The sequence below is a fragment of the Ambystoma mexicanum genome, chromosome 7q (genome assembly GCF_040938575.1).
Source record: "Ambystoma mexicanum isolate Mex_15411 chromosome 7q, UKY_AmexF1_1, whole genome shotgun sequence".
Lineage (NCBI taxonomy): Eukaryota > Metazoa > Chordata > Amphibia > Caudata > Ambystomatidae > Ambystoma > Ambystoma mexicanum.
The window spans coordinates 687,080,548-687,098,825 of NC_090941.1; the positions used below are offsets into that span (position 1 = coordinate 687,080,548).

General features: G+C 48.8%; 1 protein-coding gene across 2 annotated transcripts in view; it reads left to right on the forward strand.

Moving 5' to 3' along the window:
• MIPEP (mitochondrial intermediate peptidase) overlaps positions 1 to 18,278 on the forward strand; it is a 1,848,751-nt gene that overhangs the window by 1,143,527 nt on the left and 686,946 nt on the right. For both annotated transcript variants that reach the window (XM_069639422.1, XM_069639423.1), the window contains exon 14: positions 13,044 to 13,153. In XM_069639422.1, coding sequence (XP_069495523.1) covers positions 13,044 to 13,153 — 110 coding nt within the window. The remainder of the gene's footprint in view (positions 1 to 13,043; positions 13,154 to 18,278) is intronic.

Genomic DNA, 18,278 nt, shown 5'->3' on the forward strand with positions numbered 1-18,278 from the left:
TTGTGTCAACCATCCGGAAAACGAAATGGAGCCTCTAACAATTCTATGTGTTTTAACTTGTGGATTCCCCTCCCATGGTTCGGTGATGATGGGCGTGATGGGCCCATGCCCGTCTTCCCGTGAGCGGTATCGAGCCTGGTAGCTTATCAACAGTGAACAACAATGAAAGCAGCACCAAACCCTTAACCTCCCTCCTTTCCCCCCCGAGCGCCTGGCATACCTGTGACATAAACATAGCCGCTGGACCAGGCCACTAGTCCCCACACCACCAAAATTTCACATGTAGTCATACAAGTCATCTGAGCCCTCCCCATGTTGGTTAGACGAGGAGAAAATCAACACACTAAACCCCCCCCCATACCCCACAGAGCACTAAAAACTGTCATCCCCTCCAGTGAACTTTTAACAGATTCCAGAGACAGAGACCTCACCAACTCGTCGTCCGCTCCTGAGGCCTGGCCATGCATCGATGTTCCTTGGGGTCTCTGTGTGGCGTCTGGCTCGATCTAGTCTCAATGCCAAGCCATGTTGTCCTTCAAGTCACGGGTGGCTTGCGGTGCTCTGAGAGATTAGATGTGTCAACGTAAACAGGTCTATCCATTGGGAGCTGGAGAGGAGGCTGGCGTCACTCTTCTGAACTATCTGTTGCCTCGGACCCGACGCCTCACAGTAAAGCCCTTCACCTTTTGTGATTCAGACAACTCCATTTCATGCTTTTCTGGATCGTTGGATCCTGTGGCGGATTCTCCTAGTAGCTCCTCTGTGACACGGCAGATGTCGTATTCCGTGATGAGGGAATATTTGTATCTCTCGTATTCGAAGGAGAGTGAGAATGGGAAGCCCCACCTGTAACGGGATCCTTTCGATTGCAGCCATTTTGTTAAGGGGCACACAGCCGTCTTCTGGCTAGGGTGAAAGCTCCTGATAGATGGTAATACAGGCGTCCCCCCATTCAATCTGGCCCCTCCTTCTCGCTAGCTCCAGAATCTTGATCTTCTCTGCAAAGTAGTGAAACCATTCCAGCACTGATCTCGGCCCTCTGGAGCCTACCCCCGCTCTGTGAACTCTGTCAATTGTGGGTTTGCTTGTATTTCCCTCATAGAATAACTTACTGATCACTGCATTGATGGATTTAATAATTTCCACCTGAGTCTCACCCTCGTGTTCCGGGAAACCAAGGAATCTCGGGTTAATGCCCTCTCCCGATTTTCCAAGTCATCAATCTTGAGGGCGCACTTTTCCTCCCGCCTTTCCAGCTCAGAGATTCTCATGTCAAACTAGGTTTCAAGGAGGTCCACCGATGTTTGATTAGGTTCCTGGCCTTGAAAGCGCTTGTCCATGTTATCGACTTTCTTGTCCAGGCCTTCCTGTCTCTTACCAAAGTCTGACCTAAAACCCCTCATTTCCTCCAGTAGGGCCGCGAGACCCCGACTCACTGACTGTGCTTCGTCCGTGTCCGGGGTCGCCAATGTAGTCGTTATTGCTTGCGGCGCTGAAGGGGGCTGGTCGCGCCTTAATTGCTGTAACGCGTCAGCCCAACTCATGAGTGCCACTGCGGTGGTTCCCACTGCTTGGATGGCGGTTGGGCGTGAAAAGAGGGGGGGGTCTCCCTCGGGGGTCGTTCTTTAGGTTTATTGACAGAGACCATGATATGCGGCAGCGAGAGAGGCAGGCATCGCTTTTGTGGCGTTGGATGAGCAGGAGTCCGTCTTAGCTTCTGGGGCGCCAAGGGACAGAGAGCTCTCAGTGGCCTAATAGTCAGGTTTGCAGTGGTATTATGAGAGGATTTGCAGCTTGGCAGATGTGCGGAGCAGTGTGTGAATCAGGCTGTCTTGGCCTGGGTCTTGCCTTTAAAGTGGGGTCTTCGGGCGGTATTGCGGGCAGAGGTGCACTAGGAGGCATGAGGGAGACCCTAAACTGCGGCAGGGGCAAGAGGCCAGGGCCTTAGATTGCCTCCTGGATATCCGGGCAGTCAAGGTATCGTGGAAGATCAGTGCTGCCAGGCTACCCTCAGTTCAGTGCCTGGAGAGGCCTCCACTTGCCTGCTGCGAGACAGCCAAGTTGCTTAGGTGAGGTGCCAACCCTAGAAGAAAGCTTGCGTGTGCTTTGGATGGTCAGAGGGAGTGAAACTCAGTGGTGTGAGTTGGTTTAGGGGGCTCTGCTCTAGGGAGAAGAGACAGCCGTTGATCCTTCTAGTGGGCCTGTGGCTCTAGGGCAAATTCTCCTGTGGATGGTGCCGCTGGTGCGCACCCTCCCAAGTCAGCGCAGCCTCTTTGGGTAGCGTTATGATCACTCTGGTTGTAGGGGCCTAGTACAGGTCGAGGGCCCTCAGTGGGTGCACTGAGGGATATGTAGGCCCTTCTGTTCTTTTAATGTTGCATAGGGTGATGTGGGGGAGGGGACGAGCGAGCAGTGTAAGGTGGGGGAGCACCCCTTCCCGGGGTCTGCAGAGGGCCTCCCATTGTACCCTACCCCAACCCCTCACCTTCGAGGGAGAATGGCGGGTCTCCCCTCTTCCGGAGGACTGCAGGTCTCCAAGTGAGTGCACGAGCAGAGCGTCACCCCCAGTTCCGGTAAGCTCTTGTGTTCAACAGGAGGATTGAAGCAGCTCTGTTCGATGGGCCGGGTGGGAATGCTGGAGCGTGTCACCACCCCTTGGATTTCCTCTGCCAGGAGAGGACACCTCTCGTAGTTCTCCATGGAGTCGGGCCACCGTATTATTTTTGGTCTCAGTTCCGCATTGAGTCATGGGCTCGAACCACCTAAGCTGTCCGGGGGGTGGGGAGCACCCTCTCTGCTCGCCTCGCTTCCAGTGTGGGTGCTCTGCTCAAAAGGCACCGCAGGGTGTCCACGTCAGGGCTCCTCCTTGCGCCACGTGATACAGGCTTGATGAGAATTCTGGGTCTCAGCGCTCAAAATTACAGCTGCGGGTGCGGTGGGTCTTCCTTCAGCAGGATCTGCGAATTTCTCGCCACAGGGGGTGGGGGGCAATAATGGGGGGTTCAGGTCCCTTAGAGCTCTGGTGGGTGCGCAAGCGCTTCAATCACGCTGCCATAGCCTGTGCGCCCCTGGTGGCTCCCCTCATCTAGATATTTTCATGTATGCCCATAGATACGAGGTCTCTCTGCAGTGATTTCCACAGCTTTCACCTAGACCCCCTTTTGGCTGCCCATAGTTCCTGGATCTCTCTGCAAAGGTACGTCTCTGTGGATAATTGAACATGGCTATTGTGGTCTGACCACTTTGCTATCCCCTTCATACTCACACTACAATACAAAATCCAACCACCTGCCTGTCATGATTCCTGCCCCTCATGTCCCCAGCCCTCCAAGATGTCAGGCTGGAGTCAGGGCATGATCACCTACATGGCCCTCAAGGGCCTCTCCATCCCTCCAAAGACCCACTTGGAGTCAGACTTGGCGCTTGTGGCACCATACTCACTCACTACCATAGGATAACATTGGGGATTTGACTTGTAGTGCATTGATGGGGACAAGATTGTTGCCCCCACATATTTCGGTTCCCAGAACTGCATGTGCAGTCTAGTCTTTTGGGTGTGATTCAGCCCAGAGACACCTGGGATACCCAGAGACTATTTAAGCCAAGCCCAGGCTGAGAAACATGCTTTGTGTTTTCTGCACCTGCAGTGTGACACTCACCGTGTTCGAATCGGTCTCCAGTAGGCCTGCATCTTTCTTCTGCGCTCAGCTCCTGCAAGAACAAGAACACCGTCATTCATCGCCTCTTCTGCTCTGCGGTCATCTTCTGCGGTGTCATTCCCATCTCGGCACACCGCTTCCTAAGGAAAGGGGAAAGAACAGAAAAAAGGCATTAGTAAGCATTTAGCAAATCTTGGCTTATTTTTAAAGACTGCACGAGCTTCAAATGCTTACCTGAATCCCAGCCGCTCTGGGGGAACTCTGTCTCCGGAACTTCTCATCCATCTGCAAGAGGTAAAAGACACGCCAGGTTAGCGTGGAAACATCTAGAGGCACCTCATACCGCGCTTACTCACCGCATTTCTTCTTCATAACTGGCATCCACGCTGAAAACGTTGCGGCACCTAAAAGACACAGAAAAAGAACTCTGTTCAATTCAAATACGAAAGGGTCGCATCGCGCTCTTACTCACCTTCAGCGCTACTCATCTCAGCAGCACGTCGCCATCCCCGTCACGCCGGCCATCATCTAAGGAAGGAAAGGAACGAAGTTAGAGAACTGTTCAAAAGACTCATTATACTTACCTGTCGGACTCTTGCCAGTGAAGTAACTAGGCAGCAACGAGCCTGCATCAATCAATGCGCCCCTGCGCTGAAAGCAGGACGGAGAGCACACTTTCCAAGAAAACAAGGTGAGCTGTGGATCAAAGGGAAGGGTTGGACCCCGGGGAAGAAGGGGTTCAAGCACACAGAGACAATAGGGAGTTAAACTCTACCAATCCTGTGTTTCAGGCCCAGTCTCCAGTTGAGTAGACTCCAGGGAAGGGTTCAAGGTCGTAAGAGGTCAGAACAGGCTGAGTGACGTCCCCGTGGATACCAGGTGAGTGTTACACTGCCACACATCCCCCTCAGCCAACAAACCAAAAACATTACAGACATAGCCTTAACAGAGCTTGTACCACTCCCCACACACACAATCCCTCCATCCTATTCCACCAATACAACACCATCATCATACAGGCACTCAACAAAATTGTACCCTTCAAATTACAAAAACTCCACAACAACCACCACAAACCATGTTTCAACCGTCCCACCCATCTATCAACCAGAAAACCAGACACCTAGAAATAGCCTGGCAAAAGAAGCCATGCCCCTGAACCAGGACACCTTTCAGATACTGCCACAACAAACACAAAGTAGCCATACACAATGCCAAAGCCAGTCATTACCTCCAAGAACTACAATCTGCCACCAATCGTACCCAGAAAGTATTGAACATCATCATGTCCCTCTCTAAACCACCATCCACACTTTCTGAACTACCATCCACTGCAGTACGCAACTCCCTCATGACCGACTTCAACTCCAAAATACACATTATCAGGACAGACCTCCCCTCAGCTATCCTACTCCAACACCCCCACTCCCAAACATTCCAACTTCTCCAGCATGGGGTCTGGCATGGATTCACATGCTCAGGAATATTCTCCATCGTCAGGCTGAGGATCCTCTATAAAAAAAGAGAATCAGTTTTGCTTTAGCCTGAAAACGACATTTCTCCTTTATAAGCAATCACTGTCCTTTGGGTCATACTTCCCCCATGCAATGACAGTCCTCTCCCTAAGCTCCACCCCTGGTGGCCATCTTCAGATTTGTACCACATGTTTCAGTGTTGGGTGTCCCCTCATCTTGCTCTTTGAGTATTTTGCCACTTTTGATTTTTTCCGGATACATTTATTTCCCCCAAAACATTTTTTACACCGTTGATCGACTACCGGCAGCGGGGATCCATTGTCGTCAAAGATCTGCTTTCATCACCAGTTCTCCAAGCTGTTCAGAATGCCCAGGTTTGGGCCTACGTCGCACCTCGATGATGTCTGAGCAAAAGGAGTCTCTATAAACTCTGCCCTTAATGTGGGCTGCGGAACGTCTACGTTGAGGATCGGCACCTCAAGATCACGTTGATGATGGATGCAAGATTTGCCATGGATTTCCAAAAAAGACGAAGAAGGACCAGTATCGCAGGTTGGCGGCATAGCTCAAGTTGGAGAAGGCCTCTGACTCAGCCTACGGGCGGAGTCCTGCCTCATCCAGTACTGGCCAGTCCCATGAGGGATCTCCCTCTGAGAAGAGGTTGAGGTCCTTTGAGGATGCCCCTTCTGAAGGGATCCAAAAGAATGCTAAGCACCATGCTACTAATCCCGCTAGGGTCACTGCGACCGCGTGTCCCAGTTCGGGAAGGACCCGTTCCACTGTCTCCATCTCCGTCCACAGTGAGCCTGCCAGTTGTGGGGTGCCTTCCGCGAGGAAGTCCTTGACCTCTTCAAAGCACATGTCCTCTTCCAAGGACAAGACTAAGGCCCCATTGATGACTGCTTCGTCCTCCAAGACCTCGACTTTGTCGACGACTGCTTCACCTTCCATAACAACGATTTTGTCTACGTCTGCCCCATCAGCGACCTCATTGATGTCCGCCTCGTCGACGTAGTTACTTCAGTAAAGGGGGGCCCTACGATGACCATGGTTTCCACGATCATGATGATGGCGACACCATGGGTGGCTCTGCCTCCGTGGCCTCCGACCCCGACTGCAGATGTGCCTATCAACGTGCAGGTGCCCATCGTCGTCTCCTTCCCAAAGGATTCCAATAGGTTGAATGACTTGCTCCCTACAAAAGACGTTCTTCTCAGGCCTGTGAAATTGCCTCTGGCGGTGCTGGTGGGGTCCCCAAGGAAATCCCTGCACATTTATACAAGCTCTAATGAGCACTTGCGTAAGGACTACTACTCTGATGACAAGGGAGGCCTTGGCCCCATGTCCCAGGAGGAATGTCCAGGGGAGCCAGATCAGCCATTTGCCCCTCCAAGGCGTTTCAGTCTGGATCCTTTGCCAGCTGCTCCACTGGAGCCCCAGCCAGTGCCCCGGGACATGTCATTGGACATTCTTACGACCCTCCACACCTTGATGTCAGAGATACAGCAGAGACTTCCGGCTGTTCCTGCGCCTGGCCCAGTACACAGTCTGCCGGCCAGAAGTCCTCCTGGGCTGAGTACCCCTAGGCGTAAGCCACGTTTTGCCAGGCAGAAAGGCCTTTCAGGACCAAAGTGTCAGCTGACACCACAGCAGCCAGTTCCGCCCCACTTGCATTGACTCCAGTGGTGTAGGAATGGCCATGCACCGCCACAGCCACTGATACAGACACTACAGCAACTCATACCGACGAGTATGACTATGTCCTGGCTGACTGGGAGCTGCTAGGTGCCGATGTGCCCACCAGAGCCTTGCCACCTGACAACGTCGGCTCTTTTCACTCCATGATTTCAAGGGCGTCCACTCTCTTCAGTTTGGTGCCGGGGGAGAAGAGGAGGGGGGGTTTCTCTTCCAATGCCCAGAGTCCTCACAGAACACCATCATGCCCATCTCTCTGCTGGACGATGTATAGGAGAAAGGTTTGACCCTGCTGAAGGCACCAAGTACCGCACCTCCACGAGAGACAGGCTAAAAAAGAAGTACACAATCCCGGACCCGGCTCCAAGGTGCTCAAGATCGCATCCTTCTCCAGACTCCATGGTGTTGGCTGCCACCAGGAAGCGCTCGTCGAATCTGTCATCCTCTTGCATGGTGCCCCCGGACCAGGAGAGCAAGAAGCTTCATGCGGTGGACAAGCACATCATTTACAGTGCAGCCTCCACCATCAAGGCCCTGGCCATCCTGTCTCGCTACGACCGGGAGCTCTGGTATGAGCTCTGGCCCATTTTGGACTTCACACTGGAGGACAAGAAGAACAAGACCCTGGTCCTGTTCCAGGAAGGTGAGGTAGCCTTGGACCATGCCATCACGGTGGTGCTGGACATTGCAGATTACGGGTTCAGCCATATGGGCAATGGAGTGGCCCTCCGACGCCAGGGCTGGCTGAAAGCCACCAACTTCAGGGCAGACGTCCTGTCCAAGATAGTGGACATGCCCTTTAATAGGCACAGTTTGTTTGGCAAGGCTTTGGACGAGACACTCCAAGCAATTAAGACAGATACGGAGACGGCACCATCACTGGTGACACTGCAGCAAAGGAGATCGTCCTTTTGGTTCTCAAGAGGGAAGCCCAGCAGGTCCTCCAAGGGGTATACCACCCCTATCATCAGCCCGCCCATCGCACGGCACAGGAAGCCTACATAGGCCATTCACAGGCCTGCGCGGAGAAGGCAAGCGTTGTCGCCGTCCACAGGACAGGACGCAGACACCTAAACAGAGTGCACTCTAAATACTTTCTGGTGCAAAAGGAGTCAGGAGGGTGGCAAACATTCCTAGACTACAGCTCAAGGGAGTCCACCTCTACCCCTATCTGGACGACTGGATCCTTTGCTCCTACTCTCACACATTGGCAAACCAGCACACAACTGAGACCATTCGACCTTCTGACAGAGCTCGAATTTTCCATCAATTATCCAAAGTCCTGGGTGGAGCCCTTGCAGAACGCTCTGTTCCTGGGCCCCCTTCCTAACACGGTTGCATGCCTGGCTACCCCCTCGGAGGAGAGGGTGGCAGCCATCCTGGGGAAGGTGCACCGCCTGTCAGCATTATCTGCAACAGTACGCTCCACCAAGTCACTGTTGGGCATGATGTCCTCCTGCAATCACCTTGTCCCGCTTTGCAGGCTCTCTTCAGGAGTTTCTCGACGCACAGTGGCTGCAGATCACAGGCACATGGACAGACAAGATCGCCCTCACCCACCTGTTCCGGCAAGCTCTATGATGGTGGGTGAGTATGTCCGCATCTCACGCAGGGAGCTCCCTTACAGACCCCACGTGCCACAGCCACCACAGCAGCCACCTTGGAAGGGTGGGGGAGCCACAACGGGCAGTCGCACAACAGAGGCCTCTGGCTACCGGAGGAGAAGGATCTCCACATCAATGTCTGGGAGCTCCGTGCAGTCTTCTGGGCCCTCAAGTCTTTCCAACCTCAGCTTCGGGGAAAGGTGGCACGGATCTTCATCCGAAATAGAAATGGGAGCAGCAAAGCGAGGACAACACTACCACCATGTTCTACATCCGGAAGCAGGGCGGATGAGCTCCCTGCACTCTCCTGTGGCACTGGGCCATTCTTCATGACATGTTACTCATACTCTTTCACCTGGCGGGCACCAAGAACATCATTGCAGACTCGCTCAGCAGGGAGCTGCTGGGCCTGCCACGAGTGGGAACTTCATCAGGCTAGAGTATCCCTTCTCTTCTGCAAGTTGGGTCAACCCCAGATTGACATCTTCACAACGGCGGCCAACTACAAGTGCTGGAGATTCACCAGCAGGTTTCCTTAGCCGAGGAGCCTGGGGGATGCTTTCTCATTCCCGTGGAACAGGCTCTTCTGTATACCTTCCCTCCAATTCCACTCCTACTACGTGTGATCAACACACTTAGATGGTGTCGTTGCAGGGTGATCCTTGCCCCAGCGTGGCCACAAAAGATCTGGTGCCCGGACCTGCTCTGTCTTCCAGTGGCTCAGCCCAATCCGGCTACCTCAACGAGCCTTTGTTTCTGCCCGTTTTCTTTCCAAACCCTTCTACGCCGTTGGAAAGGACGTTGCATTCGCTGGATGTTGCTCATGCTTTGAAGTTTTTTGTGGCACACACAAAGGATTTTCAGAAGACATCTCAACTCTTTGTGAATTGTGGACCTATGAATCACGGGAAGGTACTGTCTAAGGCTTCCATATCCCGATGGCTCTCTGGCTTCATCATGCACTGTCATAGTCTGGCCAACAGACCTCTTCCAGTCCGACTGAGAGCCCATTCCACCACAACCATTGCAGCCACTTCAGCGTTTCCCTCTGGTGTTCCCCTGCTCGACATCTGCATAGCTGCTACGTGGAGGTCCACCCTCCACGTGGTTGTGTATATGTACTGCTCTGTAATCGTATTCATGAGCATGTGAATCCATGCCAGACCCCATGTTGGAGAAGAAACAGGTTACCTACCTGTAACTCCTGTTCTTCAGCATGGATCTGGCATGAATTCACATGCAAACCCTTCCTACTTTCCCGTTGTGGCTCTTCTTGGTTCATACTGCCACTTTACATGCTTTACAAATTTGAAGATGGCCACTAGGGGTGGAGCTTAGATAGAGGACAGTCATTGGATGCGGGCAGTATGGCCTAAAGGACAGTGATTGGTTATACAGGAGAAATGCAATTTTCAGGCTAAAGCGAAACTGCTTTTCTTTTTTTTACCAAGGATTCCCAGCCTGACAACTGGGAACATTCATGAGCATGTGAATCCATGCCAGACCCATGCTGGAGAACAGGAGTTACAGGTAAGTAACTTATTCCACATGGGACGCCTTCCACTCCATCGACACAGACACCCTCATCATTCTCACTACCAAATCAAAACCTGCACACTTCCTGGATCATGCATGCCCACCTCAACCTGCATCCAATTGCATCACCATTCTAGCTCCCCACTGGCTCAACATCAACTCCTGTCTCTCACATGGTACTATTTCCACTGCACTCAAAACGGGGCAAATCTCACCCCTCCTCAAAAAACCATCTCTCGACCCCACGCTCCCTGAAAACGACCACCCCATTATTATCCTACCATACCTCGCCAGAACCGTGTAATGCTTTGTAACTAAGCAACAACAACAACACATCACCACAAACCACCTACTCCACCCCTTCCAATGTGGCTTTCGACCTGGACACAGAACTGAGACAGCTACTCTTCACATCCTTGATGATCTCCACAGCATCACAGATAAAGGACACACAGCACTACTCTAACTCCTCGACCTCTCTGAAGCCTTCGACACCATCAACCACACCATTCAAGTAGACCTCCTAGCCCACAGGATGAATCTCTCTGGCACTGTACTCGACTGGTTCACCTCCTTTCTCACTGACCGGATACACTCTGTCTTCATGCCGCCTTATCAATCAGATCCCACCCCTGTCAAGTATGCGGTCCACAAGGCTCCTCCCTATCTCCACTCTTCTTCAACTTATATGTTGAATCCCTTGGACAGACCCTTCGCAAACGCAACTTACATTTCCACCAATACGCAGATGACACACAAATATACTTCCAAATTCCGGTATTAAGTGAAATGGTCTTTTTAATTTTTCTGAAAATGAAAAAGACCAATTTAGAAAGACTGCTCTGAGAATGCTCTGAGCAGTCTTTCTAAATTTTAACTGTCACGCCCCTGCCGCACACGGGTATGCGCAGGGGCTGGCAGGCTGAATGGGACGGGCAGGGGCAGATGGGTTTTGAGGTAAGTGTTTGTGTGCGATAGGAAAGAGTGTTTGTAGTAGGGTGAGAGCTGGGGAGAATGAGTGTTTGTGTGTATTTGTATGTGAGGCCGGGGCTGGGGACAATGTGTGTGTCTGAGTGTGATTATTTGTATGGGAGGTGGGGTTAGGGCAGGGGCAGAGGTTGAAGGATGTTTTGGAGTGAAACCCCCAATTACAAAGGGATGGAGGGTATTGATGCATTACAAATATTAAAGGGCACATTTAATCAGCCGAAGAAATCTGTCTTTTTTTTGTGTGCGGCCTTAAATATTTGAGATTATCACATAGAGCCTCACATTTCATCCTCTTCACAACTATGCACCCTCAAAACCTGTCTCTCCACCATCACGAACTGGATGGCCACCCACTTCTTCGAACTAAACCATTTCAAAACAGAATACCTTATCATCTGCCCCTCAAGGCACGAACGTGACCTCACCCTTTGGATCCAAGAACTCGCCACGGACAACCCATGCTTATCCCTCTCCACACTTGTCTTCACGATCAACACCCCCCACCTTTACTTCACACACCACATAGCTGCTGTCACCAAAACATGCAATCTACAACTACACCTCCTATGCAAAATCATACATATCCTTCCTCCTGACGACTTCAGCACCACAGTCCAAGCACTGGTTCTCTCTGAGCTGGGCTATGCAAATGCACTCCTCACTGGACTTCCCTTTCCCCCCTGCAAACCATACAACAGGCAGCAGCCAGACTCATCCTCCACCTACCCAAACGTGCTCCTGCCCAGCTCCACTGGCTCCCCATACTCCAGAGAATTGTCTTTAAAGGACTCTGCGTTGTATTGAAAGCCATCCACTGTAAAACTCCATCGTACCTTCATGACACAAACTTAAACCCATCACTCACAGAAACACCAGACAGGCCAGACAACACCTTCTACCCTCACTGGGCACCCAGAGGCATGGAACACCCTACCTCTTCACATACACACTGCATCCTCCATCTCCACTTTCAGAATGAGCTTCAAAACATACCTGTTCCCCAAACATAACGCTGCCCTCCTCCACTGCTATCACTTGTCTATCCTAATCTTCCCATACTTTCCAGGAAACGTTTTGTAAATTCTTCTTATTTCAACTCCCACCTTTTCACACTTTGAAACATGTAAGTTGCTCTGTGACCCACTGGGTGGGGCCAGCGCTAAAAGAAAATTCAAATAAAATAGTCATAGCTTGTAGCAGGCAATAGGACGCAGTGCGAGAAGCCTCTAAGACACGTTCACAATCGTGGTAAGCATGTACCACCACATCTTTCTGCTTGTGGCGCAGGTTGGGTATGAGCAACTATTCCTCTAACAGGAAGTAGATTACCATGTGTCTCTTTTTCTCGCCAAGTTCAAGAATTGTATGCTGCAATCTTGAGGAAAGAGGCCTCCAGAGATGCTACAGAGGGAGAAAAAGATAGCTAACTTACAACTTAACGTTGGCAGTGGGGGGTGCTGGGCATACATGTCATGGCTCTAGCTGCCAGATGATGAGACTAGAAAATGCCTATTCAGTATGTATACAAAAGCCTAAACTATTGGCTTTTCCAACGCTTGTTTTTATAATACTGTATTTAATTGAAATTTGTTTTGGAGGGTAAGGGAAAGTAGGAGCATTAATGTGCGAAAGATACATTGGCTTTATTTACAAACTGACTTGACTTCAAAGGTATATTGAATCGGTACTTTAATTAGAAATGGGAGCAGCAAAGCGAGTAATGTGTACAAATGATCTAAGTTTTAGATGTGAATGCCTTTAGATTGTATATTTAACACAATGGAAATGAGTTTGTGTGCCGAAATGGTAGTTTGACTGCAGTCTGGGTTTATTTATAAAGGGTGTAGTCCACTGTTTTATGAACTGAGTCACCCAGCTGTGCAAATATTATGCTATACTATTTCATTGTGATTTATTGCAAAATAGCCATTATTCCAAAGCATGCCTGCTGTTACATTGTGGAAAGAAATGTCGTGATTGTATTTTGCACAGCTGACTTTTCAGATTGTCTTTGTACCATACCTGCTTTGAGTAGAAAGTACATCATTCTGGCCAAGCTAATGTTATACGTATTTTTCTCCTAGGAACCCGATGTGCTACCGATTTTGCTGAAGTGCCTTCTATCCTGATGGAGTATTTTGCCAGTGACTATCGAGTTGTTAACCAGTTTGCAAGGCACTATCAAACTGGCCAGGTATGGAAGCAGCCCTGTGAGGTCTGCTGCAGTCAGAAATCTCTTTGGGTTGGTAGGGAGGTTTGGGATTGCTACGTAGTTGCCATGCAATTTATGGTGCAATATGTCCAAATGCATTACAAAATAATTGATTAAAGGGACTTGGTGGCTATATTTATGTAAATGTATTGTAAAAACGTTGTTGGAAGGAGTTTGATTGCAGCACAAACCCCACAAATTCACAAGTCATGGTTGCTAGAGCATCCATAATTCAGCCTCTGTCATACACTGCCCAGGACGTCTCGTATTGCTTGTCGTGGAAAATCAGGTCTTGAAAATAATCTTCGCACTTTATTTAGGCTTTATTCTGTTTGCCCTAAAATTAATGTAAAGGTGGGTCGAAGCAGCTATTTGTTAGGGAGGATAGCTCTGGGGCACCGTGCTCGTCTTGATGAAAGCAAGACGAAACGGAGCAACACGGCTATGATTCCGCCTTCTTCTCCTGTGTCGTTGCCTGCTTTATGGAGCCTTGCATAGTTTCCCCCCAAAAAATACGAGTTGGCTATATATCTTTTGGAGAATTCGTCTAATGACAAAGTTATAAACATCTATAAATGAAAAACTCATAGGGAGACTTACCCATAAATTCAAGGTAACTTTTGCATTATTATGTGCTTTACAGGGAGTTGAGGTTAGCACGAATACTCAATGTTTCACAACTATAAACAAAGTCTCTCCGACTACAAATGTAACCACAAATCTCATTACACAATTTCTTAGCACACACTTTAATATTAGGTACATTGAACTGTTTCCTAAATAAATAAAGTCCATCTTAACTTTAGCTCACATTGCACCACTGCTTCACCAGACTCGTATTAACTCTAGTATTGATCATGTTTGAAGTAGTGGTGTGAATGTGAGGTTACTACAATTTTGGTCTGATGGGGTTTGTTCATGTTGTGGTAAAGGTCAATGTAACTATTATTTAAAGAGTATTAAGTAGTGGTGTAGTTGTTTTTAGGTTTGTTTTCAGATTTATGTGAGAGAAATTGTGTTTAGGTAACATTTATAGTCTTATGGACTTTGTTTGGGAAATTGTCCAGGGTAATAAATGCTTAACCGCTTTGCCTGGGTTAGAAAAAACGTGCCAATGCGATATGCGCAATTAAAATGGGTGCCACTCGGACGTGTGGCTACACCTCCTGTGCAATTGAGAATGCAAGTCCTAAGGAGTGAACTTGTTAAAGGTAGGGTTAAGTAGCGGTGTAGTGCAAGGTGTGTTGCGCATTCGTGTTCAATGAAAACCCCTGGAAAAGATTTGGCCAGAACAGGGGAGGAATTGGGCCTGAAAAAGACAGAGGTGCGCTCCTGCAAACATGGTCTTGCCCAAGCGCCATTCCTTGTAGATCAGAGGCCCAATGGGGGAGCTGGATGGAGGATAAGTGGACATTTTCCCTTGAGTAATGAAACTATGATTAACAGCTTTTTGTACTCGTCCTGGGCAAAACTCTGAATAGTCAATTAGAAAAGTGATTTTTTTAAAACAACATTTCTAGTGTATACATATCAGTTAAATCAAAACAACACAATAAACAGTTCTGGAATTGTTTATTCAATCTTTTTATTAAGTATTAAGTGAAAGTACAACAAATATAAAATAACCGTGATTATATGTACTCTGTACTGAGTAGGCAATGTATTTATATTATTATTATTAATTTATTTTTGGTTTATCTTGCTTCACATTACCTCAAAACATCAGGTTCCTTGAAATAAAAAAATAAAAAATGGGGTAGGGGATGTGTCAATAGCCTTTAAAATATAGTACACAAAACCAACATCTGACAAAACCTCCAATGGAGACATACAAACCCTGGCTTGGTATTGAATGGCTGCCTCTCTCTCCTCTTACTCTTGAATTGGCTCCCCAGACCCTTTTACCTCGGATTCATTCCAGCAGAAAAAGTGCTTCCACACATATATATGTCCGGATCCTGTGGTAATTTGTGCTACTTACTTAGGTCCTTTCATGGGAAGACACTGATAGAAATGTATTATTCTGTAATTGCTTTAAGGTATTCAATCTGCTTTATACAAAGACCTCTAATTCCTATAGACATCTTAACTGGATACATTAGTATCACATCGACTAGCTTTTCATTTTGCTTAACGTTTTGCCAACTAATGTGTTTTGAGAAGTAATTTCTGTTTAAGATTTCAAGTCTGAATATCAGACCACCTGACCAAGGTTCAGATTGCAAATTATGCTGTTGTATAGGCCGATTCAGTATTAAATTGGTGAGCCAAAACTGTTCAGGTTCAGGCCCTGTGGGAAAAAAAATGAAGGCCTCACACAATAAAGAAAATAAGTAAAGGGAATCTAGTGTGCGAAATCCATGTCAGTGGCTTTTTAACCCTACTTAAATAGTGGATATTCTAACAGCTTGGATTTGTACATGCTAGGGATTAAAGCTGTTAATTAGCTCCAGAGATAATTCCTATAAAAAAAACTAGCCGGCCCCATTTTCTCAGGGGTCTCCACTAAACTAGAGCTGTATTACCCTAGGTTGATGTCTTTGCTATGGCAAAATGTGTTGTAGGGTCATGGAGCCAGCATGGGAAGCATTTTCTGCAAGGTTCCCAAGCTACCTCACTGCAAAACACAGCATCTCCCGAGGCATACAATCCACCAGAAGTAAGGACATGTGCAGACTTAAATTCAGCCGGTGTAGGAAGGAAAGAATCAAAAGACATGCCTTCTCTGTCTATGCCCCAAGACTCTGGAACCTCCTCCCCGTCAACATCAGACTCTTCCCGCCTGCTTTTGCAGCCAGAAAGAAGCTAAAACCCCTCATCTTCCAGGAATGGCTCCTCTCTTAACACCTAGGTTCATACACCCTCCACTCCCCACCCTGCCTGCCGACTGGGCGATATGCTCCACACTGTTTTCTCCCCTGGTTGCTTGTAGATCTCTTGCTTTCACGCTCAATAAATACCCTAATAATATTGTTGGCTGAAATGGAACGGGTGATGCTTTTGCACACACTTTGATACTTTTCTAGACAAGTCTACAACCAATGTTTCTTTTCAGGACTTGCTAACTGTGATGAGTCCTCACAAAGACCCTACCTAAAGTCTCCTCCCAGGTAGCCAGGGAAAGGTAGACACTTTCTGATCCTGACCTTGGGGGTGGTGTTCTGTGGGAGGATCAACTGGGAGGAGAAAGGTCCCAGGGGAATACGAGTACTCTGTTGGGTTAGATACAGTATTTCTTCTTCCTCTAGGGAAGACATCTCCTCAATGCCAAAGTATGTAATGGCTTGTTGTCAGAATAATTTTTTACCTCCCCAAGTTAAACATCTTAATATAGGTAAAAACATTCATAAACCCTTGGGCATTGGGAGAAATTAAAACCCTTCAAAAACCATGGAGACTTAAAGAGCTAGAAGTTCTCCTAACTCCCAAAGGTACAGTGAAAAGGAGTCTGTGAATGTTATGTTATCAACATTTGTAAAGCGCATTTGTCGCCCAAGGGCATCATGGCGCTTTACTCTAAAAGTGTACGTTCAAGCTGAACTAAAAAAGATAGGTTTTCAAGGCCCGACGAAAGGCAAAATAGGCCTTAATGACATACAGGATGAGACGGAGGGAATTCCACGCCCGTGCCACAGCCACCGAGAAAGCACGGCTTCCTACCCGGGATAGTCTAGTCCTGGGAACTGAACTTGAGGATTGAGAACGCAATGCTCTTGGGGGAACATAGGGGCAGAACTTCACCTGGAGATATTCTGCCCCTTCTTGTGAAAGGCTTTGTGCACCAGACACAGAGACTTAAAACTCACACGCTTCTCAACTGGAAGCCAGTGCAGCTGCCGAGGAATTGGAGTCACGTGGGCACTGTGCCGGTGGTGAAGCACCGTTCTAGCTGCCATATTCTGCAACAGCTGGAGACTGTGAAGCAAGTAGTGCGGTAGGGCCAAAGAGAGTGCATTACAATAGCCAAGTCCACTTATTACCTAGGAGGAGACCACAGGGGCATGACATTTAGAGGGAATGTAGGCAAGAACCTTGCGTAGGGTCTGCAACTTAGTGACCCTTTTGACAGGCGGCTGACACCTGCTCAGACCTAGATAATAAGCCATCATCTTAATGCCTAGGTCCTTAACCAATGAGGCAGGCATAGGGCAAGGGCCCAGACTAGCAAGCCAGAACTCCGTAGTCCAGAACAAAGAAGGTTTAGGAGTACCAACCACCAGCACCTCTGTCTTCTCGCCAAGCACCATAATCCAGCTCCCGGCCATCCATCCACCCACTGCATCCAGGCAATTCCTAAGCCGAACAGCCTTAACGGGCAGTGACAGATCGAGCTGCAGAATCTGTGTGTCGTCAATGTATAGTAGCACAGGAATGCCTTGTGCGTGGATGATGCTTAGAAGCGGCTGGATGTAAACGTTGAACAACGTGGGGGACAGTGAGGAACTGGTTGGGACTGAAAGGACAGCAGAGATACAAATGGGCGTTCAACCTGAAGTGCCCGTGGGTGCCTGTTAGCCTAAGGACGTTGGCTGTCTTTCTTCTTGTGGACTGGGATTGCTGCACTAAGAATCTATCATGCTGGATTTTTCCGTATCTGGACTTTCTTAGACTTCAAGGATAAGTATTTCTGCGTTAGTATGGCCGAATACTGATGTGTATTTTTTGTGTTTCCATAGAAATACAAGAACTATTGAATGAGCGCAAAGCCACGCCCCTTTTGATTCGACATTTCCTCTAAAGCACAGGGCTGCACGCAACCGTGCACACGTAACTGGGAGTGCCCCACAGTGCCTGATGGCAGGCTCGTGGGGGAGTCGTGCTTATTCATGCCGTCAGTTATCGATCTGTTATTTGTGAGCGTGATTTATATCTAGTGTCCCCAGCTTGTAGATTGTCTGTAAATATGAAACCTAATCCCTGTATAAGGAAAGGGACCTCAGTGGGGGCCAGGATGTACAAGGATATTTTGGCTGTGCCCCCTCGTCTTCACCCCAGTGAAAAATACAATGAGAATGGCATTGGCTCTTCTCTCCCTCCTTCCCCACCCCCTGTCACAGATTGAACCGTGCCGGAAGCTGGAAGAGGGGAGTTATCAATGCTCCTGCTA